This window comes from Brassica napus, chromosome C5 (genome assembly GCF_020379485.1).
Source record: "Brassica napus cultivar Da-Ae chromosome C5, Da-Ae, whole genome shotgun sequence".
NCBI lineage: Eukaryota > Viridiplantae > Streptophyta > Magnoliopsida > Brassicales > Brassicaceae > Brassica > Brassica napus.
This window is the reverse complement of record NC_063448.1, coordinates 43,642,614-43,666,080: the sequence shown is the minus strand read 5'-3', so window position 1 is coordinate 43,666,080 and position 23,467 is coordinate 43,642,614. Positions and strand designations below refer to the sequence as shown.

Below are 23,467 nucleotides of genomic sequence, written 5' to 3'. Positions count from 1 at the left end.
AAAATTGGGTTTCCTCGGAATTTCCTCGGAATATACCGACGGAATTCCGAGGAAACTACAGTCCGTCGGAATATTCCGAGGAAATTCCGAGGAAAACTGTGTTCCTCGGAAAAAACCGATGAATTCCGAGGAAATATTGTAGCCGTTGGAGAGCCGTTGGGGGATTTTACAAAATTCCGAGGAAATTCCGACGAACTAGTTTTGTCCGTCGGAATTCCGTCGGAATTTCCTCGGTATGTCGGCAGGATTTAAACTATAAATACAAGCACTCCTCTTCCTCTTCATTCACTTCATATCTTCATCCTCCCTCTTACTCTATTTACACACGAATTTGATTCATAAAAAATATGTCTTCTTCAAATTATTTTCGTTCTTGGATCGATCGACCTCATTTGGATCCGAACACGAGATTGCTTACGGAAGAATACCAACGAGGTATAACTGAATTCATGGGGTTAGTTCACCGACAACCGGAAGCAAAAACAGGTATGTTAAGATGTCCTTGCTCTAATTGTAAAAATAGAAAGGTTATTAAAGAGTGGGATGTTTGGACTCATCTATATTTGAGTGGGTTTACACGAAGTTACAAAATTTGGTATCATCATGGGGAAACTGATTATGAACATGGTAGTACTAGTGAACCTCAGCCAGCGGTTAGATTAGAAGAACCAATTAGAACGGATGTAGATTATGGTGTAGGTACTGAGCAGATGGTAAATGATCATTTTAGAGGGGAAGATTTACCCAATGCAGAAGCTAGGAGATTTTATGATATGTTGGATGCTGGAAAGCAACCATTGTACGAAGGTTGCAGAGATGGTCATTCAGCTTTATCATCTGCTACAAGATTGATGGGCATTAAAACAGATTATAATTTGGCTGAAGACTGTGTGGATGCGATTGCTGATTTTGTAAAAGGTATTCTACCCGAGGATAATGTAGCTCCTGGTTCATACTACGAGGTTCAGAAACTCGTAGCTGGTCTTGGTTTATCGTATCAGGTAATAGATGTATGCAGCGACAACTGCATGATTTATTGGAGGGCGGATGAACAGCGGGTTACATGCAAATTTTGTGGAAAGCCTCGTTATAAAGATACAAGTGGAAGAGTTCCAGTGCCATATAAAAGGATGTGGTATTTACCTTTGACGGAAAGGTTGCAGAGGTTGTATCTGTCTGAACGCACAGCGCAACCAATGAGATGGCATGCGGAGCACTCAACAGATGGTGAGATCAGACATCCTTCAGATGCAAAAGCGTGGAAGCATTTCCAATCAAAGTATCCCGACTTTGCGTATGAGAGAAGAAATGTCTACCTTGGATTATGTACTGATGGTTTCAGTCCGTTTGGCAAGAGTGGAAGACAGTATTCTCTATGGCCCGTCATTCTTACACCATACAACCTCCCCCCAAACTTGTGCTTGCGACGAGAGTTTTTGTTTCTCTCGATTCTCGTTCCCGGACCAGAGCATCCTAAGAGATCACTTGATGTGTTTCTTCAGCCACTAATATATGAGTTGCAACAACTATGGGCTCAAGGTGCTGAAACATACGATGTTTCGTGTAAAGAAAACTTTCAAATGCGGGCAGTACTAATGTGGACAATAAGTGATTTTCCAGCATATGGTATGTTGTCTGGATGGACAACGCATGGAAGGCTATCATGTCCATATTGTCAAGATAACACTGATGCTTTCCAACTAAAGCACGGAAGGAAAACGTGTTGGTTTGACTGTCACAGGAGATTCCTACCACCTGATCATCCATATCGTAGGAGTAGGAATTTGTTTACGAAGAACAAGAGGGTGTTTGACAGTCCACCTCCGGAATTTTGTGGGAAAGATTTGAAGATACAACTAAGAGATTTTGGTGCAGAAAGGACGCCAGAAGTCGGTGGACATGAGCGTTTTCCGGTAGATGCTGTTGGAGAACTACATAACTGGCACAAAAAAGTATTTTCTGGGATCTGCCATACTGGGAGGATCATCTGCTAAGGCATAATTTAGATGTCATGCATATTGAGAAGAACTTTTTTGACAATCTCATGAACACGATCCTTAATGTTCAAGGTAAAACAAAGGATAATTTGAAGTCAAGACTGGATTTAGTCGATATATGTGCTCGTTCAGAATGGTAGGGCTCCTTTTCCCATATACCGACTTGATGCAGCGGGAAAAGATGCGTTCTTTGATTGGATTTCAAACGATGTGGAATTTCCAGACGGTTACGCATCAAATTTGCGTAACTGTATCGACAGAAAGGAAGGAAAGTTTACTGGCTTGAAAAGCCACGATTGCCATGTAATGATGCAGCGCCTCCTTCCGTTCGCCTTCAAGGAAATATTACCACGAAATGTTCATGAAGCAATTGCAGGGATAAGTGGTTTCTTCCGCGATTTATGCACGAGATCAGTGACTCTTGAAGGTATTGAAAATTTGAAGACTAACATAGCCGTGATTCAGTGCAACCTTGAGAAGATATTTTCTCCCTCATTTTTTGATGTTATGGAGCATCTTGTTATTCACCTGGCAAGAGAATTGGAACTTGGTGGTCCTGTGCAGTATAGATGGATGTATCTGTATGAGCGGTATATGTTCCATTTGAAGAAGATGGTGAAAAATTTAAGTAGGGTGGAAGGTTCTATAGTCGCACAGATGATCAATGAAGAAACTTCAAACTTTGCCGAGTACTACTTTCCAGCAGAAGTTCAGACCAAAAACAGAAGACCTGCTCGGCATGATGATAGAGGCGAACGGGCAACATATCATGTTACGGTTCCAGACATTTTCACAGACGTTGGACGACTTAGCGGAAAACCAAAGGACCGTCGACTTACTGAGCAGGAGCGCAGTCATTTGCAAACATATTTGCTCACCAACTGCGAAGACGTTCTTCAATATGAGAGGTAAATAAATGAGCTTACAAATTTTTATTTTAACAAGTTGAAATTTAAATCTTAATTAATTACATTATTGTCATCATATACAGGATTTTCATGGCAGAAAAGCGGTTCGAGTATAGATACGCCACAGAGGACGAACTAGAAGAAATGAAGCAGAGAGAATTTACTGGATGGATGTTTACTTATGTGAGTGCTTTAAACAAATTAAAATATATTTTATCACATATTTATACTAATTCACATTTATTGATATAATATATATATATGTGCTATTAATAGGTGTCTGCTGGTTTGGCCAGAGGTGAAACATTTGACGATTGGATACGTGAGATGGTCGTTGGACCAAACTTTGTTGTGAAGTCATATCCGAGATTTTGTACTCGAGGATATGCATTCACAACTCAGAAGAGGAGACGTTCGAGTACGACTTATGATGCTGGCGTTTGTTCTGCATCAGGAGATGATGTATACTACGGACACATACATGAGATTTTGGAAATCAAGTATTTGGGCATGGTTGGATTGCGCTGTACTGTTTTCTATTGTGATTGGCACGACAACACCCCAGATCGAGGTGTGAGAACAGATGCATTTGGTGTTACATCAGTAAATTCGAGGCGAAAGCTGCAATATTATGATCCTTTCATTCTTGCTTCCCAGGCCGATCAGGTAATTAAATGTTAATTATTCAGAATGATTCATCATCATGTGTATTAATTTATAATTTTTCTAAATGTTACAGGTTTGTTATATCAAGTACCCCCGGGTAAGGAACAGAGATGATCCATGGGTTACTGTTACAAGACTCAACCCGAGAGGCCGAGTTCAGGGAAGTTCTGAGCTGGAAGACCCACTACAACCAAGCACATCCGGCAACTGTAGTGCAGCAGAAGATTTAGCTGGAGTTGGCCTTGTAGTCGATTTAACCGACTTTGGAGAGGAAGCCGTCGTTCACGTAGAGGATGAACCAGTAATTGGAGAGTTTCACCAAGATCCAGATTCAGATTCATCTGGTGATGATGACTCGGAAACAGACTACCATTGAACTTATTTTTTTTTTTTTTTAAGAAATACCGAGGAAATTCCGAGGAACACTTGATATAACCTCTTTCCTCGGATAATAGTTATTTGGTTTATCTAGCAAGGCAAAGCTGAATACGAATTAAAAGCTACACAAAACACAACCAAATAAAACAAAGAAACCATGTAAAAGAAATACGAACTCATAATTAAGAAACCTAAAAAAAAACTCAGTTCAAAATTAACAGAAAATAAGACCATAAAACGTTAGAATAGAAAAGAAAATAAAATAGCCGGTGATAGCTCCTACTCCTCGTCTCCTGCTCCAGATGTTCCTGCATCGTTGGGTCTCTTGGACCTCTTTCTTACCCTGTGTGTACCACTCGAACCCGAACCAGAGCTGGATGGAGAGTTGTCCCGATGAACTACATCATCCTTTTGGCAACGACACGGCCTGATACGTGAAATGGCAGCCCAGATCTTGTGTAGCATGTCGTTGTTTGTCTTTATGCTCTGATCTCTCCAATGTTGTTGCTGGCGCGAAGTGGCGTTCGGTGGAAGCTCTTGCAGCTTGTACTGGCTGGAGTCTGATGGGAGTAGCTGATGGGGTTGTGAATCATCTGGAATGGCTTGTGCAGCCTCATCTTGTCCTTCTTCATCAACCACGCCCTTGCCTTTGGTCTGATATTTTGGCGTGAAGAAGGATGGCTTGTCTACTAGTGCGGTAGCAGGGGGTAGGAACTCAACTGCAGCCTCTGAAAGTAGAGCAGTCAGGCCGATCTGAGGCAGGTGGCAGTAGAGTGTTTTCTTCGCTCGGTCCTGGAATACGTAGACGTAAGGACCATCCCGATCGATCCTCGAGTGGGGACCAGCTATGAACTCCTTACTTACTAGAGAAATGACATCCAGGTAGTTCCAAGCAATGTTGTTCGATCTGTCCAGTGCTACCTGGTGGTTCTCACAGTCTACACCCACATGTCTAAGGATCCGAGTAATCACTGCACCAAATCCACATGCATTGCTCTTGGATTTGGTTACTTTCCCCTTGTATCCTGCTAAGTTTGCGGCCAGCACCGCTCCCATGTTGAAGGCAGTAGCAGGTGGGAATGTAGAGTTTCCAAATGCCGGTAGCAAATGCCTCACACCTTGGTACAGGAGGCACAACTCCCATTGCGTGACTGATGCGGCTGTGGTTGTCCCGTATAGCAATGAGCCAATGAGGCGTGTCGCATATCTCAGTACTGGGCTCCGGATAAGTGACTCCTTTGCCTGAGAAGATCTATAAACCCCTGTGCCAATCGTTTCCCAGAAGTTCAACAGCTCTGAAGTCCAATAAAGACCATATGTCCTCTCCCCCGCACTCAATCCAAATAGTCCGCAGAGGTCTGTGAAAGATACCTCATAGTATACTTTCTGCACTACGAATGCCAGAAAACCTTCCTGATGGCTATCATCGGGACGGGTGACGTATGCGGATGCTATGAACTGGCGTACCAACTCCGGATAAGTGGGTTCCTTGAGGTTGCATAGTTGGCCTAGACCCATGTTCTGGAACAGTCCTTCAATGTCTGCTTTGATTCCCAATATTGTCATCGTCTCAGGACATGCTAGTTGTGTAGCCGGAACGGCTACCTTCTTCATGTTGTTGTAGTGGGTGGTATCAGACTTATCCCACTTCTTTGGCCTTTGCTTCTCCAGCTGTGACGAACCCGCTTCTTGTGTGTTTTTCTTTGCTGATGTTTTCGTGCGCTTCATTCTCTACAAAATAGAATCATTGCTCTCAACATGGTTATAATCAATTAAGAACTCAAAGCAACATGAAAATGAAAAGCGAAATCGAGTTGTGATAAAAAAAAACGAAATTGAAAAAAATTCTCTATCCCTAAATCATCTCAAATCATGTTCCAAACTCGTTGATCACAGACAATTGTGTTCTATTCCATGTTTAAACATCTGTTTCATGCATATTTGATCAAGGAATCAACACGGAAATAAGAAATTCACAAAACCCAAAAAATTGCTCAAGAACACGATTTCAGAATGTGGAGATTCGCGGAGTATACCTGTCTTAGGGTGAAGACGAGTGTAGGAATCAGGTAGAGCTCGAAAAATCAAGTGGAATAGAGCCCAAAATTGTTCAAATCGGATGATTATAGAGAGAGAAAGGGGGGGGGGCGAATTATAGGGGAAATCGGAGGGGATGAGAGTTCTAAGGTTTAGATCCAAAAAAGGTCGGGTTTTGCCTTATAATTCTGTTTTCCGAACACGCATCGATCGATGCGTTTTGTTTCTATAACGCATCGATCGATCACATTCTTACGGCCCGGGCCATCTTGGTAATCGATCGATGCGTTTTTGTTCTATAACGCATCGATCGATGCGTTTTTAAAAAAACATACAAGATTTTCCGAGGAAATTCCGAGGAACAATTCAGATTGTCGATCGATCGATGGGATACTCTCATCGATCGATCACAATCTTACGGCCCGGTCCATCCTAGTAATCGATCGATGCGTTTTTGTTCTATAACGCATCGATCGATGCATTTTTAAAAAAACATACAAGATTTTCCGAGGAAATTCCGAGGAACAATTCAGATTGTCGATAGATCGATGGGTTACTCTCATCGATCGATCACAATCTTACGGCCCGGTCCATCCTAGTAATCGATCGATGCGTTTTTGTTCTATAACGCATCGATCGATGCATTTTAAAAAAAACATACAAGATTTTCCGAGGAAATTCCGAGGAACAATTCAGATTGTCGATAGATCGATGGGATACTCTCATCGATCGATCACAATCTTACGGCCCGGTCCATCCTAGTAATCGATCGATGCGTTTTTGTTCTATAACGCATCGATCGATGCATTTTTAAAAAAACATACAAGATTTTCCGAGGAAATTCCGAGGAACAATTCAGATTGTCGATAGATCGATGGGATACTCTCATCGATCGATCACAATCTTACGGCCCGGGCCATCTTAGTAATCGATCGATTTGTTTTTGTTCAAAAACGCATCGATCGATGCGTTTTTTTAAAAAAAATTACGTTTTGAAACCCCAAACACTAGTTCGTCGGAATTTCCTCGGAATATTCCGAGGAAATTTCGAGGAAGAAGAGGGTTTCCTCGGAGTTCCCTCGGAATAATCCGAGGAAATAGGGTTTTTAAACCGAAAACAACGTTTTGCCGTTTGAATAACACCTATATAACCCTTATTAAGTGTCTTACGTTCATTATGAAGTCAAAAATTTGTTCCTTACCGTATAATTAACACTTTTCCGATTGTATGAACGAAATCTCGCAACATAAGAGAAACACTTATACCTTTTAATGAACGGTAAAGGGAATACTTTCAATTAGTTTTGAAATTTGTTATTTCATGGTTTATGCTCATGTATACAAAGAATCCTCAATGGTATGCATTACAATTGTATAAGAAATGAAATACGGCAAAAAAAATTGATGTTTTGAAACCCCAAACACTAGTTCCTCGGTATTTCCTCGGAATATTCCGAGGAAATTCCGACGGATATTTTACTATCTGTCGGAATTTCCTCGGAATATTTTCATTTTACCGGGCAAATATTTCGCGAAAATTGAAATTAGAATTCCGACGGAATTCCGACGGATAATGTCCGTCGGACCCTAGGTTTTATAACCACGAGCCCCTTCTTCTTCCCCATTTCTCTCTTCTTCCTCTGCGCGACTCCTCTCTTTCTCTCCGGCGATTTCCCCCTGAAATCCGACGATATCTCCGGCGATCTCCCTCTTCTCTTACACAAATCATGTAAGGACCCTATCCCACTCTCTTAGGTTCTATTTGTTAGGTTTTTGTGTAGTTTTGATAGATTTTTGTTAGGGTGATTGGTTAGGATTGTGATTTGGTTGTATAATAGGTTTAGAATTGTGATTTGGTTGAATAATTTGTTTTGTTGAATTGATTTAGAATTTTTTTATAATTTTTTTATTTTTTGTATTTATAAAATCGATTTTTGTATATAAAATCGATTTTTGTATTTTACAAAACGATTTTTCTATATAAATTCGATTTTTTGGATTTTACAAAAAAAATTTCTATATAAATTCGATTTTTTGGATTTTACAAAACATTTTAAATATCTATAAAACTTTTTTTGTGATTAAATACTATTATTTGGGATTTAAAAATATTTTTCATATATATATATATTATTAAAACTATTTTTTGTAATTATTAAACAATTTTTATTTATTAAAACTATTTTTTGTTTATTAGAACTATTTTATATATTTATTAAAAAAATTTAATATATATAAATCTTTTTCTGTGATTAAATTATTTGGGATTTTTTTTTAATAAAAAAAATTAATTTATATATTTCTGTATTTATTAAATATATTTTTTTAATTTACAGGTCTCATGATGATCAGACCCGGCCTCGACAGCGTCGTGGTCGTGGTGATACGGGGAGCCAGTCTCGGGATTCCAGCCATTTTCAGGATTCCCCTTCGCCCCACAGCTCCAACCATACATCTCCCTCTGCTGCACCCGCTCATGCTCCTCTCGCTCCCGCTGCTGCATCCGCTCCTGTTCCTCCGGGTCCTCCGGGAGTGATGAGGGTTGCGGAGTTGGTTCAACAGCCCGGTCGTGACCATCTTCCGTATCTCACTCCGTATCCACATGGACGGGGTCAAACATGGTAATTAAACATTTTTTTTTCTTTAAATTTGGATTCATTATTAACCGTTTGTTCTTTTAATAAGGTTCAACCGATCCGGGAACGGGATCAGCGCATGGATCAACCGTATGATGTACTCGGCCCTCGACAGTGGACATCCGACTTTCACTCACTTCCCAACCGACAAGCAGGTTCTGTGGTTTCGTCAGTTTGCGGTAAGTATTCTAATTTTTTACTTATATTTTTAATCTTTAATATAAATTTTCTACTAATTGTGTTTTTTTTTCAGCAAGAGTTCAACTGGAATTCCGATGAGACGCTCTTTATCTATCACCACTTCGTCCATAAAGTAATGGACAACTATGGGAAGCAGATCCACGAGTGGAAGAAGAAGTGGGAAATCAATAAGGTTCGATTTAATTTATTAAACAATTTTTTAATTTATTAAACTATTTTTTAATTTATTAAACTTTTTCTTTTTTTTTTAATTAAAAGGTCCCAAAGTCGATGAACGACACGGTCTGGAAGGAGTTGTGTGCGCATTGGGATAAGGAGGAGACGAAAGAAACTTCTTCCACCAACTCCACCAACCGCAGGAGCGACCGTAAAGGGAAGGGCATCTACAAGCATAACTTGGGTGCTCAATCTATTGCCACTCTCGGAGATCGCATGGTAAGTTCAACCGCTTTTTCTTCAATTATTTGAGTTTCAGAATTTAAATTTATTGTGCATTTCTTCTAATTTCTAATGTTTCTTTAATTTTATGTTTTTTTTCAAGGCGGAAGAAAATGATGGCGAGCCGGTCGATGATCTCGCCCTAATGAGGAGGGCGTATACCAACAAGAAGACCGGCCAGATTGATGACGGTCTTGTGAGGGACGTGGTCGACCTGGTCCAAACTCAGGTGGTAGACGAAGTGTCTCAGCTTCAAACCGAGGATGACGCTTCGACGGCTTCGACCAACTTGTCCCGGTTTCGAATCAACGAAATCGTTGAATCCGTAAGTTCTTTTTTTTTTAAAGTTCAATTCATTTATTTCTTGGTTTAAATTTCTAAATTTGGCTTTTTTCTATTCAGTCGGTTCCAAAGAAGAAGGGACGTTTGTTCGGTTTGGGTCGTCGCACCCGGTCGGTTCCTCCTTCTTCTGCACCACCGCCCTTTGTTGATCCAGAAGTACTTACGGCTCAGTTGAAGGACAAAGATGATCGAATATCTTTGTTGGAGACCCAGATGGCGGCTCAACAGGCGGGCTATGAGGCACAGAGGAGGCTGAACCAGCAAATGATGGAGATGATGCAGAGGATGTACCCGAACGAGGTGTTCCCGGACGTGCCAGACCCGTAGTTTTTTTTTTCCCAATCTCGGAATGTTTTATTTTTATTTGTGAAACTTTGAATATTAATTAATATGATTTCAATTTTACTTTTAATTTCATATTTTCGAATTTAAATTTCAGAAATTTTATTTTTTCAAAAAAATTAATATTTTTTACATTCCGAGGAAATTAATTATATTTTTCACTAGATCGATCGATGCGTTTTTGAACAAAAACGCATCGATCGATCCGTTTTTTTTTTAAAATATAGCGAGGGACATTTCCCTCGGAATTTTCCGAGGGACAACTCCCTCGGAAAATTCCGAGGAACGGATCCCTCGGAATATACCGAGGGAACAGTTCCTCGGAATAAACCGAGGAAAAAGTCCGTCGGTATACTCCTATCGATCGATGTATATATGTCCAAACACGCATCGATCGATGAACTTCCGAGGAATTATCCCGACGAAGTTCTACCTCGGTATATTCCGAGGACTTTTCCGACAAACAAGGGATCCTCGGAATTTCCTCGGAAATTTATTTCCTCGGAATTCCGTCGGAAAATTCCGAGGGATTTCAGAGGAAAAAAGAAATTCCGAGGAATTATTTCCGACGACGTGTTTCGTCGGAATTTCGTCGGAATAACGATATTCCGACGAAATTGTGACGATTTTTTCCCTCAGAATCCTTGATGTTTTCTTGTAGTGCTGCCACACACACCTCCCAATCCTAACTCGATGGGTCCCGTTCCTACTCGAAGGGTATTTTGGTCTTCTTGCAGATTTCTCGTCAACCGCTCTGATACCAATTATTGGGATTGTGAAATCCCGTGTCCAACTCTCTATTATCCGATTAGTACGATATTGTCCACTTTGGGCCTAAGAAGCTGGCCCGGAAGGGTTTTTATTTTGGGCTCCTTCCCAAAAAGCCTCGTACTATTAGAGTTGAACATCTCTATATATATTAGACTCTCCTTATCTAATTCTACAATGTGGGACTTAATTTGTTTATATCACAGATTTGGTCATTTACGGACGCCTCCATGCATGAAAGTGAGTCGGTCGGCAGATTACAAAGTAGCAGTGGGAGTGGTCGAGGGGAAGATATACGTAATTGGAGGAAGTGATGAAGATAGCCAAGTGGAAGTGTTTGATTCAGAAACGCAAACCTGGGACTTCGAGGAGAAAGCGAAATTTGAATCGGATTTTTGGGTGTCTATGAAGCAAAAGGTTTATATGGTGGGCAGGGATGGGAGAGTCAGCATGTATAGTCCGAGAGAAGGTATAAAAAATGAATCAACGGAGATGCTAACTTATGTGAAGTTCTTCTTTGTGGTAAAGAATGTACTCTACGCTTGTTTTCAGTGAAGTGGGTTAATGTGGTTTAACACAAAGCTCAAGGTTTGGACAAGAGTGGTTGATCGTGATGGCAAGGATGGGAAGTTAGAACTGTATTCGTTTGCTGCTCAAAAAATGGAGGAATACGAGGGAAATATTGCGCCTTTTTGGCCACTAGCTAACACTGATCGCACGAAGAATGATCTTATCTGTAAACTGATCGCATTGGATAGGGTAGGAGAAAATATTCGTGGGAGGATTGAGTGGTCTGGTATTGCCGCCGCATAACATTCGTTTGAAGGATTGTTTAATTGTTTCCGGTTGATAATATGATTTAACGTGCTATACTATTCGCCATGCTCACAAGTCACAAGTTGTTATGTGAAATGCATGAAGGGAGGCACATATGTTGAACTTTTTGATACCATACAGAGCAAATTATCCTGTTTCTTATGTTTACTAATTTTATTCTATTTATGTACATTACTATACATATCTATCTTCCTTAACAAGATAGACGATGACTTAATTTTGTTGTATACAATAAGTCAGTTAAACCAAAACAAACAATTTATTTGTTGTTTATGATTAACTGGTTTTTATGAAACATTAACATGCTAAATAAATAAATAATTAATTTCATAATTGACTGGTACCTGAAGCTTATTACAATTTGATTACAGGTGTATATAGAACGATCAGATTTCTATATTCTGAGAAGAAGAGTTTTTATTCAGAGAATCTTGACCAAAACCTGACGATGTTTGATCAAACATATCCACTATCACAGGTGGCTTGTGAGAAGATTCCGGCAATGAAGAAGAACCTTCTTGTCCCATCATCAATGGTCGGTAGCTACGGCTCGATCCTATAGACATCAATCGATACATCTGATGTTGAGGCTTCTGGTGTCTCTTGATAGCATGAATCAGGTATGGAATCAACCCCTCCATTATATAATTCTTTGTTTCTATATGAAAAAAACATCTTACAGAAACAAATATTTATATCATGTGACATTAGAAGAGAAATCAAATATTTCTTTGTATTGTATCGACTACTATTGGTTCAATATACCAAATCTTTTATTTAGTCTTTAGTCATATATGATGATAGCATTACAGTATTGACTTTGACAACAAGAACTATGGGCTCTGTTTGTTTTGTTCAGAAAGAAACCGTTGAATCTCCAACCAAGCCAACGTTGAGATGATGAATGATTTGTTGGTCGCTGTTAGATCCAATAACAAGCTTGTGGTGTCCAGGAATTAGTTTCCTTTTACCATCAGTATCCACGAGACTAAGTCCTTTGCATACATCAAACTCAACGGTAACTTTCTCCGTCATGCTTCTCCCAACTTCTACTTTCTCAAACCCTATCAGTTGCGTATGTGGCACGCTACCACCCACCAGAGACTTTGAAGACTCTGGCGGTATCCAGAACACAAGCACCACGTGGCTCCCGGACCTTGACCCGTGGTTCTTGACCCCAATGACGAACCTGACCTTGAGATATTGGCAATTAACCGTGGAGATATCGATAGGTGTTGTCTTGTTTAGTTTCAAGATTGGATTGGTTTTGATATGTATGGTTGATGGAGCTGAGAGGACGAAGGTAGAGAAAGAAGAGTAACTTAGTCCATGTCCAAATTTGTAAATAGGTTTCCCTGTGTAGAATCTGTAAGATCTTCCAGGGAAGCCTGAAGTGGAGTTAGGTCTCATGTTCATGTCCGTCATAGCAACCTTGTCCGCAAACTCTTGTGAGTACCATGTCTCTGGTAGTCTCCCAGCTGATGCAAACAACAAACACAAATAAGCAAGTAAACTGTATCTAGGGTTTAGGGTTGAAAGCCTTACAAGGATTGTAGTCACCAAAGATGACTTGAGCTATAGCGTCTCCTCCAGCTTCACCAGGATAACCAACCCATAAAACCGCGCGAATCTTGCTCAGATTCTTGGTAAATGAGATATCAATAGGTCCAGCAGCCATTATGACCAAAACAACAGTTTTCTTTGCAGCATTAGTCACATCTTTAACCAGCTTTTCTTGATAGCCAGGAAGGGTTAGGTTAACCCGGTCAAGACCCTCTGCTTCCACCGTCTGATCCAATCCAACCACCAAAACCGTCACATCAGCCTCTGATGCCACTTTAACTGCTGCTGCGATCAGCGTTTGGTCACCGCACTTTACATCTTTACACCCCGGCTGGTAAACAACCCCTTTTGGTACGTACTTTTGCATCCCTTGTAACGGGCTTGTGTACTTACAAGGCACACCTGCGTAGTTACTAATCATTACCTTTGTAGCGTTTGCGTTTGGCCCTATGATAGCTAGTTTCTTAACCGCGGTTTTCGATAAGGGAAGATCTCCTCTGTTCTCAAGCAGCACAATCCCTTGCTTTGCGGCTTCTAACGCAAGCATCTGATGGTCGTTGCTGCAAACATCAGACGGTCCAAGATGGCCAAATGGAAGCGATTTAGGATCGCCATCGAAGAATCCGAGCCTCATGAGAACAACGTAGTTGTAAATCAGCGCTTCATCAACCTCTGATCCGTTCAGCTTATTTTGGTTCACTGCATTCTCTGTGTACTTACCTAGAAAATCTCCACAGTTCATGTTTAAACCTGTTTCAGAACAAAACACATTTTCACTCTTAATGATCATACGTATAATGTATACAATGCTACTCTGAAAATTTGGAGGCCGTAAACAATTTAGTAAGGGATTAGTAAAAAGAACAAATCTTTTAATAATTTAGGTTATATATTCATATATATTAATAGGAATATTGTTGGAGACAAAGGCCAATGTTTCATTTGATGATGCACGAGGCCGTCTCTGAATATAATAATTATTTTGTTATCATCATGTAAAGAACTTTGCCTGCTTTGAGAGCGAGAGAAACGGCGTCTTCACGTGTCTTAGTGTAATGAATGGAGTCGAAATAGACCTCGATGGAATCACAGTCCGAAACTATGTACCTGCCACCAAGAAAGTTTCCAATAACTTGATCTTTGATCTCAAACTGGTTCTTGTCAAAGAGTAATAAACAAAGACTGACCCATCAAGACGCCATTGGCTACGGATAACGCCACGAAGGAGATTAGGATCAGCACAAGTTGGGATGCCATTAACCCTATTGTAAGAACACATCACACTACTCACATCTCCTTCTTCTACACAGCTCTTGAATGGTGGCTGATACGTGTCTTCCAAGTCTTGCCTCGTCACCTTGGCGTCAAAGTGGAATCTATCGATGCCTTTCCAGTTGTCAAGGTCGTAAGCAGTGTAATGCTTGCAGCAGCTCGACACTTTAAGCCGCCGTGATTTTCCTCCGGCGTCGTGAACGTCTTGTAAACCCTTAACGTAGTTCACGGCGTATTTGGAAACAACGAGAGGATCTTCACCTGGCGTCTCTTGGCCACGACCCCACCTTGGATCTCTGAAGACGTTAATGTTTGGACTCCAATACGTGAGACCAGCGAGTCCAACGTTGTGCATGGCTCGAGCCTCCGTCGAAACCACTTCTCCCATTTTTAGCCATAACGATGTGTTAAAGCTCGCCGCAGTTAATATCACGGCCGGGAAGCTCGTAGCTCCAGGCACCGTCCCGTTGAACCGCACCTTAAAAAAGAAACAACTCAAAAACTTAAGCGTTTCATTACAAAACAAGTCATGAACTATTAGGGTGGTCTTGCAACTGAAACGGTCGAAAAAACCAAGACTTTAAAAAAACTTATTTTTAAACAAGTATAGATTTGAATTTAAAAAAATTAATTACATTTTTAAATTTAGGATCTATAATTTCACAAAAATAAACATTTACAAACTGGGCTATTAATTTTCAAAATAAATAAATACACTGTTTTTATAACAGGATATAAAAAAATACTTTGAGATGACACTGTGAACTATGTAACTTTTTTACCCCTGGTCCAACGTTGGAGACGCCATGAAGAGCTTCCGACCACCACTCGTACGGAGGAACACCGAGCCTTGGAACTCCGGTGGCTTTGTTAACCAATTGCTGGACTTTTTCCTTAAGTGAGAGACGTGAGACCAAATCTTTGGCACGTGCCTCGTATGACAAGGATGCCTTACAGAAAGTGTACTTAGCCGTGGCGGGATCATTTCTGTCACACGCAAAATTCTTCTGAGACTCGCATAGTGATGAAACTAGAGCTGCTATTAGCAGAGAGACGCTCACAAATCTTCCTACACTCATCTTTCTTTGTTTTTGCGCTCTTATGGACGAGAAGACAGTGCATGGGGTTGTTTTTATAGGCGGGAAAGAGTTGTTTATTTATTTACCATTAAGCCATTTGATTCTAAAACTTATTGATGACATGAGTTGGTGAGTATTTTAACTGTGAAGTTAAATGTCCATGTGCTAAAGTTTATAAGGACCATCTCTTTTTTTACTTGCGTCCATATGAGTGAGCCAAGTGTTTTCCACCGAATAATTAGAACAAGATGTGAAGTTTAAGAAAAGGGTTCTGAAGAGTGACTTCGAAGATAATACAAACCATTTATCTTTGTCTCTTCAGATGTCTGTTTCATGTGTATTATATGGTCCTGAAGTTAGAGATGCAGATCTTCTATGTCTCTAAGTGGTTCTACAATTCCGAGGGTTGGTTCACGACTAGCTGACTGCAAGCACCACTAATATCATGAACCATTTTGTGACAACCCGTCCTGTGGACCCAGAGCACCGACCTTAATCCTCACATGTGAGCCTTCACTGATTCCTCCATGTAGATTATTGGTGTGTTTGACATTCCTCGATCCAAGGCTTCACCCTTTAATAACCCTTCCACATGACAAGCGGTCACCAAATGACCTGTTACATATTTCCTCGCGAATCGTGGTTCGGATTTGTAGGCTTCCCTCAGAATAGTGGACCCAATTGGGTTGAATGGAATCAAATTTATCACCTGTTTTGATAAAACAGCACATGTGCTTTTCCATCAGATAATTTCAGAAACTTTTCGACCATTACTAAGAATTTTGTAGATTTTATCACTTGAAATGTAGCCATTCGCCGAGTTGATGGGGGTTCTTCTCTTGATCCTCCATCTAGCATGATGTATGTACTCAATGAAGATTCTTTGTTTGACACTCACTCATTCTGGGGGCTGGGGTGGGGGAATGACTCACTGTTTACCGGTTTATCAATGTTTTGCGTACCAATTTTTCATCTTAGTCAAAATTCTTAGTCTTTGTTTTGAACTCTGGACTTTGTGTTTTATTTCTGCAAATGCTGACCATTAAAATGCATCTTTCAGGTTATATTCGATGTGTTGGTTGTGTTTGTGTGTGTTTGGACAAACATGTTTGTGGGATGCCGGCTAAGAGATAAGTTGACATGTGCAGACAAAAATTGGAAGATTGTAAGCTCAAGAAAATTGAGGCGCACAATAAAGATAATTTGCGATGCGATGCAAGTCGGTAAAGAAGATCGCCATTTCTAAGTAGTGATATGACATCGAAGAAAAAGGAAAATTTATATTCGAAGAACTGAAAATATTCTAGTATATATTGAAGGCTTGAAGCACACATAATGGAGATAAGGTTAACTGTTTTAGAGATCAAAAGTACGAGGTAAAAAACAAGGGTTTAGGTTTTTGGTGAATGTAAATTTCTTGTGAAAAAACAGTTGTTGTACAAGATTATCTTTGGGTACGTAGAAATTAGTCAGTAGTTCAAGTGATTTCTAATAAAATGTATTTGTTGAAGAATTTTTTTTTATATCTGTGATATTTCCTATCATCCATCCACGTTCTATATTTTTTACTTACAAGCAAACAAACTTAGAAGATGCATTATAAAAACCACAATTTAAGCCATGAAAACCTGCAAAATGAAGGGGTTTATTGGGTTGTGAGGTTTATCATTTCCCTTTTTTCACACCGAACCCTCATGGAAATCACATAAGCTGAAGGGATATTTTACTACAAATTTCAAAGAATATTCCAGTTAAAAGTCGTCTCACCCACCGTAAACTGTGAAAAGCAAAAGAAAAAAAACAAACTCTTCACCGCGGTTCGGTTTTGTGGAAACGCTACAACCAGTTTTATGTTGGGAGAAAACTACAAAACCGGTTTCTTCAACCGATTCTAACCGGTTTGGCTGACGAGCCGATTTATTAATGATTCCCAATTTGAGAATCATCGCCATCGGAACTTCACAGTGATCATCACAATCATCGTAACGCCGCCATGAGAGGCCCTAGGCCGGAAGATTTCGAGACGAATCCATCCACGCCGATCACCGGCCAACCGACGCCGACGTACCCGGCCGGCGCCCGGAAGAAAGGCGTGGGCGTGAGGACATGGCTGGTGCTCTGCGCGAGAGGCCAGGCGCAGACGACGGAAGTCGGAAAACACGCCATCATGCGGCGAACGGGGCTACCGGCGCGAGATCTTCGGATCCTCGATCCGCTCCTGTCGTATCCGTCGACTGTGCTGGGTAGAGAGAGAGCGATTGTGATCAATCTGGAGCATATCAAGGCGATCATCACGGCTCAGGAGGTTTTGCTGCTTAATTCGAAGGATCCTTCTGTGGCGCCGTTTATCGATGAGTTGCAGAGGAGGATTCTCTGTCACTATCGCGCTACTAAGCCTAAGGTAGTCGTGGAAAATTAGGGTTTGGAAACTTATGCCTAATGATTGTATTGTTTGAGTCAATGTTCAAGAAATTGTTAAGCCGTTTTATAGATGATTAGTGCCGTAATTAGACGTTTTGATGAATGCAATGGTGATGTTATATTGAAGATGATGATTGTTAAGTTATATATAGTAACTACTCTCTGGTTTCTTTGTATGTGTTGTGTGAAGGAGGAAGAGAACTATGAGGGAGAGACTCGTATGAGTATGGATCAACCGCAAGGAGGAGGAGATGGGACGCCATTATTATTTGGGGAACAAGGGGATGAAGCCAAGAAGGATGCGAAGCAAAGCCTTGAGAATCAAGATGGATCCAAGGTTCTTCCTTTTGAGTTTGTTGCTCTTGAAGCTTGTCTTGAAGCTGCATCCAGCAGTTTGGAAAGTGAGGTATATATATGCTCTTATGGTTAAGGCTCCGAGCATTTTACTTATATTCTGTGGTATTTCCATTTATTCTTCTCTAATTGTAGGCCGTAAGATTGGAGTTAGAGGCTCATCCAGCCTTGGATAAGCTTACTTCGAAGATCAGTACCCTCAACTTGGAGCGGGTTCGACAGATTAAGAGCAGGCTTGTTGCAATAACTGGACGTGTTCAGAAGGTGTTATGATTCAGACTTTCCATTAGCTCAATTTGATCTTATGATTAATACACTTCTTGTTTCCTCTAAGTTGTGATCCTAAGAGGTAACTAAACCCTTCTCGCTCTTCACTTGATCTAGGTTAGGGACGAGCTAGAACATCTGCTAGACGACGATGAAGATATGGCTGAGATGTATCTTACAGAGAAGTTAGCTCAGAAACTTGAGAATTCGTCAGCTTCCTCTATGAATGAGAGTGATACTGTCGAGGTTGATCTTCCTGAGGGAGACGAGGATGACAGGCATGCACCAGACTTTCTAAACTTACTACCTTCGACTGTTCTGATTTAAGTTTAACATCTTCCGTTTTTACCATAACCTCCCAGGCTTCCCGCGGAATCTGCTTCGGAATCTAACAGAGATGAAAGCTACCTTCGAGCAAATGATGACGCCCACGATCTTCTTATGAGTACTCATAGCGCACTTAGCAGAAACAGCCGTGGGACTCATACTAGCTCAACCAGGAGTGCCATGACCAACAAGTTCGACGTGGAAGAACTTGAAATGCTTCTGGAAGCATATTTCGTGCAGATCGATGGTACACTGAACAAACTATCAACAGTAAGTAATACACAGTTGCTTTAGTACTTATCATCAGACACACTCTCGGCAGGTGATAATTGTGCGGTTGTGTTGTTTGAATGGGGGAAAAAAAAGCTAAGGGAGTACGTGGATGACACAGAGGACTACATCAACATAATGCTAGATGACAAACAGAATCATCTGCTGCAAATGGGTGTGATGCTAACGACAGCAACTCTGGTGATGAGTGCATTTATCGCTGTAGCTGGAGTGTTCGGGATGAACATTACCATAGAGCTGTTCAAGGATGAGAAAGCTGGTCCGACGAGATTTGCGTGGACTGTGATTGGAGGTTTTATCGGGAGTATATTCCTCTATGTTGGTGCCATCGGGTGGTGGAAGCAGAAACGCTTGCTTGAATGACTCCAACCAACCAAGCAAAGCATATTGGGAAGAATGATGTCTCTTACCAAAATATTTGTACACTAACGAGATTTTATGGGTGGGGGGTTTTAATTTTCTATTACTGAGAATAATGTCCCTTACTATATTTGCATAGTTAAATTATAAAACAGAGCAAATTGGAAATTACACTACATGATTTTCTTCTTTGCAAGATTGTGAAAATGCATGTAAGTTTAGTTTTGGGGTAATGTATAAATGAATCCATTAAAACAATTCTAAAAGTAATTTCTTCAGTTGATTGTGAAATAGCTAAAATGTAAACGTAAATGGAACTACGTTTGAACTTTGAATGTCATCTCATGGTATTAATCAATCAAAATCTCTAAAATCTAACAACTTTCACCTAAATTCCACGAAATCTTAAATCCTCAAAAATCTCTCAAACACCAAGTCCAATAACCCCCCCTAGTGGAATTTAGAATTGGAAACTACTGGGGGGGTTTCAGGAAACTTGGTAACGTAAAGGGCTTTTCTGAAGGTTGAAGAAAAACAAGGGGGTAAAATGAAAGATTGAGGAGATGGAGAGTATAAGCCCTAAAACAATCTCTGATCCTCTTTTGATTTTGTTTTGTTGAGAAGAGAAACATGTCATCAAGGCGAGAGAGCAGAGATTCAGACTCCAAACGAGATCGTTCTAGATTCGATCGCGAATCCAGGTCTGCCTCTTCACTCTTCTACTCTTTATCTCCCTCGTTTTGTGGGTATGGTTATTGTTTAGCTTTGAAGTACAAATCTCGTGTCTTTTTTTCTTCTTCTAGAAAATCGAAAATGCATACGAATTGTTGTTTAATGTTGGGAGTGATTGTTTTGTATTACGCTTCAAAATTGACTAAAATTGCACAGTATGAACAAGCTAAAAGTTCCACTCTTTTTTTTTTTTTGTGAGAAACTTAATCATTCTTACCAGAGCTTATAATCCCTTTCCCTTCTTCTAGTATTATAATTATTATTATTACTAGTTTCACAAACGATCGTGTTTATGTTTTGTTCTTTAGCCCTAAGAGATCCAGGAGAGATGGGAAACCTGAAGAAGAAGGAGTTCGGAGTAAGAAGGGTCTGGATGTTAGTACCGAGACAGATAAGAAACCACGCCAGTCCCTGAGAGATGCTGCGCCACTGGAACCTGATGCTCAGGGTTTGAGAAAAGACTTTGAAAAGAAGCACTCTGAGACGACCAAACAAGCTCCCCATCTGTCTGAAGAGCTTCGTTCTAGACCATACCATCAGGTTTCAGAAGCTCTATTTATCGTCTTCCATTTGTTAATAATTACTATTAATCAAGTATACGGAATCTTTGCCAATTGAAAAGGCTAAAACTTTTGATATGAATTTGCCTTCAAATGCTCAGAGAAATGTTATCTTTGGCTTGCCTGTGCGTGTCTTATAACAGCATGATGATCGTCGTACTAATGGGAGAGATGACAGAAGACAAACTTCTGGTAACTTTCCTCAGAATAACTCTTTTTGTTCCTATTCTTCATTTCAAAAGTATATGTCTTAATCTATGTACGGGCAAAAGAGTTAGTCTTATGATCATTTTATTTGCTTTAAATGTTTGAAGAGAGAGGATCATGGAGAGGTTCAAGAGATCAGAGCAATCGAAGAGCTGGAGATGATCGTAGAGACCAAGACAAAAGCACCTGGCGACACGACAGGTTCCATGAGAGTGACGACACCAAAGGAGGAGCACTCTCCAGGAAACGCCCTGCCTTCAGGGAGAAGAAGATTCCAGAGGAGTCTCGGATCGACTCAGGCAGAACAAGAACTGAGGAGGCAAACCTAAACAGTCGCAGACAGAACGAGAGAAACTGGAGGAGCAACAATGAGAGACCAGCAACGGGAAGAGACAGGGTGTGGAACAGAGATGATGGAAGCAGACAGAGTTACCGAACTGATAGAGATGGATTCAACAGAAATGGACGAACTGGGTTAAATGGAAGCTGGACAAGGGCTGAGAAGAAATGGGACCATGACTTGTACGAGGAGGCGAACAAGAGTCCTGCTAGAGCCAACGAGGAAGAACAGATTGCAAAGGTCGAAGCTTTGTTGTCTTCTTCTTAAAGCTGCATATTGTCATGTTTCTTGGTGTGGATTTGCGTCTAAACTTGTTAGTGTCTTAGTTTTTTGCAAGTGTAGAAGATAATGTCTTGAGTTTATATAATGAAAACTCTGTTCTATTTTCCAGCAAAGCCGGTATTAAACACTGTAAACCGGATTACTCTTGGATTCAACAAGTAAGACTGACTCAAGAATCTACACCAACCAAATCACTTCTTCACTATTTGTTTTTATTCATGTTTCATAGATCAATCAAGAATGAATCTCATCTTATACGTTTCTATATTATTTTTCTTCTATTGTTTCCAGAAACTATATGTATATATATACTTGATATCCTGAATACAAATCTCCCTGAATCACAGAACGAAGAACACAGAAACGGTATGCAAAAAGAAAAACTGAGAAAAAAAAAAAGTTATCATCAAAGAGCTCGTTGGCCAGGACGATCAGCAACCTTCAAAGTCTTATTGATGAGATCTCTGGTCTTCTTACGACGGATCTCAACCCTGACGCTGCTGCTTTTATCCATTTTTATGTATGATTTCTTTTTCTTCTTCTTTAGCAAGCTCACCTTTGACTTTATCGTCTCCACCAAGCTCTCCAAGTGTAATCCCATCATCACTACTTCCTCTTCTCGATTCTTTCTGTTTCACTAAGATTGGAGATTTTGTAGTTGCAGCTCCTCAAGACATATTCCTGCGTTTTTTTTTACTGTAAAAAACAAAAAACAAACGTTACGCTGCTACTTGGAGTTCTTTACCCTCGAGACTTGTTTTGGTATTTATGGAACATAATGTGGGAAACAGGGCTTTGAGGTTGAGATATTTTCGAGATTTGCCACTTGCTTGTCCTTATTTGACTTTTTTAACATTTGATTAGTCAGCTACGATTTGTTATCACATTGGCTTTTTGTCAACAACCACATTTACAATCTATATAATAATACATTTACACACGCAACAAAAAAGAATATCTTATCATTTTTTCTTCTTCGTCTGTGTTCACATGGGATAATAAAATTGTGATACAACGAGATGCTGCATGCATTTAGTGCATGAGAGTTTTCTTGTCTTTATCCAGACGTATATAATAATACGGTTTATACCTTATCTCTATGAACCGGTTAGAAAACATGCGAAGATAATAAAAAATAAAACTAGGAAAGACGAATTAAAGTATATATATATTCATGGAAGAGAAGACCCTAACCAAGTAACCATCAATGGTCACTAAAATAATAATCAGTTTTTCTTTTAATGGTCACATCAAATGACCAAATATCTCTAATGCAGCTTTGAAAATAACATCATGCATTGAACCTGAGTCGGGTTATGCTAGCTCGCAGGGGTTGTTGTTATTACATATGGTAGCTGATTCCTTAACATCATGCATTATTTTTCTCTGCAATATTTTTCTGAGCTGAGCGCCTAGTCAGCTCTTCAACAAGATCATCATTGTCAGAGTGAGACCAAACACAAGCTCCTGCTATCAGATATGAAACTTCGGTGTGGACATTCTATCAGATATGAAACTTCTTCTTTCTAAATGACCACGACTGATGTCTTTGATATTGAACGATCATCCCATTTGTCTCTATGTTTGCCGAGATACGTAGTTCAATAAAGTAAAACAAAAGAACCCATTTAACAGAGATGTCATAGAACCGTGATAATTGGGAAAGCTGTATGAAAAATTGAACTATTTTTTTTTATGAAGTGATATTGTGGGAGGAGCCAGAAATACCTTTGACGCCTCATCATGTTAACCCATTCTCATGATATCTTCAAGCAGGAATTTAGCAAGATCCACCTCTTTTTGGCTTTCCCCAACTTTGAGGTTTCTTTTTCCATCTGCAGAACATTAAACCTTAGTTAGCA

At 40.1% G+C, this 23,467-nt stretch overlaps 4 protein-coding genes across 6 annotated transcripts; 2 read left to right on the top strand and 2 right to left on the bottom strand.

Annotated features, from left to right (window-relative positions):
- Positions 1–11,860: 11,860 nt before the first annotated feature.
- Positions 11,861–15,658, bottom strand: LOC106425150 (probable beta-D-xylosidase 5). Of its 2 annotated transcripts, XM_048759476.1 has the most exons (6): positions 15,168–15,503; positions 14,301–14,863; positions 14,123–14,220; positions 13,096–13,863; positions 12,418–13,028; positions 11,861–12,200 (listed from the first exon to the last, which is right to left on the bottom strand). In XM_048759476.1, exons 1-6 carry the CDS (start codon positions 15,462–15,464, stop codon positions 11,937–11,939), a joined length of 2,601 nt encoding a protein of 866 aa, XP_048615433.1. In that variant the 5' UTR covers positions 15,465–15,503; the 3' UTR covers positions 11,861–11,936. The 2 variants fall into 2 exon arrangements, with proteins under 2 accessions (XP_048615433.1, XP_022559572.2); XM_022703851.2 differs by lacking the exon at positions 11,861–12,200 and having other exon boundaries at positions 12,264–13,028; positions 15,168–15,658.
- A 1,736-nt stretch (positions 15,659–17,394) lies between these two features.
- Positions 17,395–19,660, top strand: LOC106425148 (magnesium transporter MRS2-3). Of its 2 annotated transcripts, none has more exons than XM_013865873.3 (6): positions 17,395–17,865; positions 18,076–18,291; positions 18,375–18,503; positions 18,624–18,784; positions 18,869–19,080; positions 19,156–19,660. In XM_013865873.3, exons 1-6 carry the CDS (start codon positions 17,458–17,460, stop codon positions 19,485–19,487), a joined length of 1,458 nt encoding a protein of 485 aa, XP_013721327.2. In that variant the 5' UTR covers positions 17,395–17,457; the 3' UTR covers positions 19,488–19,660. The 2 variants fall into 2 exon arrangements, with proteins under 2 accessions (XP_013721327.2, XP_013721328.2); XM_013865874.3 differs by having other exon boundaries at positions 17,397–17,865; positions 18,869–19,103; positions 19,200–19,660.
- A 270-nt stretch (positions 19,661–19,930) lies between these two features.
- LOC106425160 (U1 small nuclear ribonucleoprotein 70 kDa) lies at positions 19,931–21,718 on the top strand. The gene is made up of 4 exons (XM_013865890.3): positions 19,931–20,185; positions 20,525–20,756; positions 20,920–20,968; positions 21,091–21,718. The coding sequence occupies exons 1-4, from the start codon at positions 20,115–20,117 to the stop codon at positions 21,588–21,590; spliced, it is 852 nt and encodes a 283-aa protein (XP_013721344.1). The 5' UTR covers positions 19,931–20,114; the 3' UTR covers positions 21,591–21,718.
- Positions 21,719–21,889: 171 nt separating this feature from the next.
- BNACNNG33880D lies at positions 21,890–22,377 on the bottom strand. Its single transcript, XM_013865891.3, has one exon. The coding sequence runs from the start codon at positions 22,207–22,209 to the stop codon at positions 22,012–22,014; it is 198 nt and encodes a 65-aa protein (XP_013721345.1). The 5' UTR covers positions 22,210–22,377; the 3' UTR covers positions 21,890–22,011.
- Positions 22,378–23,467: the final 1,090 nt, after the last annotated feature.

Bases quoted from the DNA above. Each gene is read 5' to 3' on its own strand.
- BNACNNG33880D (XM_013865891.3), bottom strand. From the start codon at position 22,209: ATGATGGGATTACACTTGGAGAGCTTGGTGGAGACGATAAAGTCAAAG.
- LOC106425160 (XM_013865890.3), top strand. From the start codon at position 20,115: ATGTCATCAAGGCGAGAGAGCAGAGATTCAGACTCCAAACGAGATCGT. The intron at 20,186-20,524 runs GTCTGCCTCTTC...TTTGTTCTTTAG, and splicing joins AGATTCGATCGCGAATCCAG to CCCTAAGAGATCCAGGAGAG. The intron at 20,969-21,090 runs GTAACTTTCCTC...AAATGTTTGAAG, and splicing joins TGACAGAAGACAAACTTCTG to AGAGAGGATCATGGAGAGGT.
- LOC106425150 (XM_048759476.1), bottom strand. From the start codon at position 15,464: ATGAGTGTAGGAAGATTTGTGAGCGTCTCTCTGCTAATAGCAGCTCTA. The intron at 13,029-13,095 runs GTAAGGCTTTCA...TGTTTGCATCAG, and splicing joins CTTTGGTGACTACAATCCTT to CTGGGAGACTACCAGAGACA. The intron at 12,201-12,417 runs GTTTCTTTCTGA...ATAGAAACAAAG, and splicing joins GCTTGGTTGGAGATTCAACG to AATTATATAATGGAGGGGTT.
- LOC106425148 (XM_013865873.3), top strand. From the start codon at position 17,458: ATGAGAGGCCCTAGGCCGGAAGATTTCGAGACGAATCCATCCACGCCG. The intron at 18,292-18,374 runs GTATATATATGC...CTCTAATTGTAG, and splicing joins CCAGCAGTTTGGAAAGTGAG to GCCGTAAGATTGGAGTTAGA. The intron at 18,785-18,868 runs GCATGCACCAGA...ATAACCTCCCAG, and splicing joins GAGGGAGACGAGGATGACAG to GCTTCCCGCGGAATCTGCTT.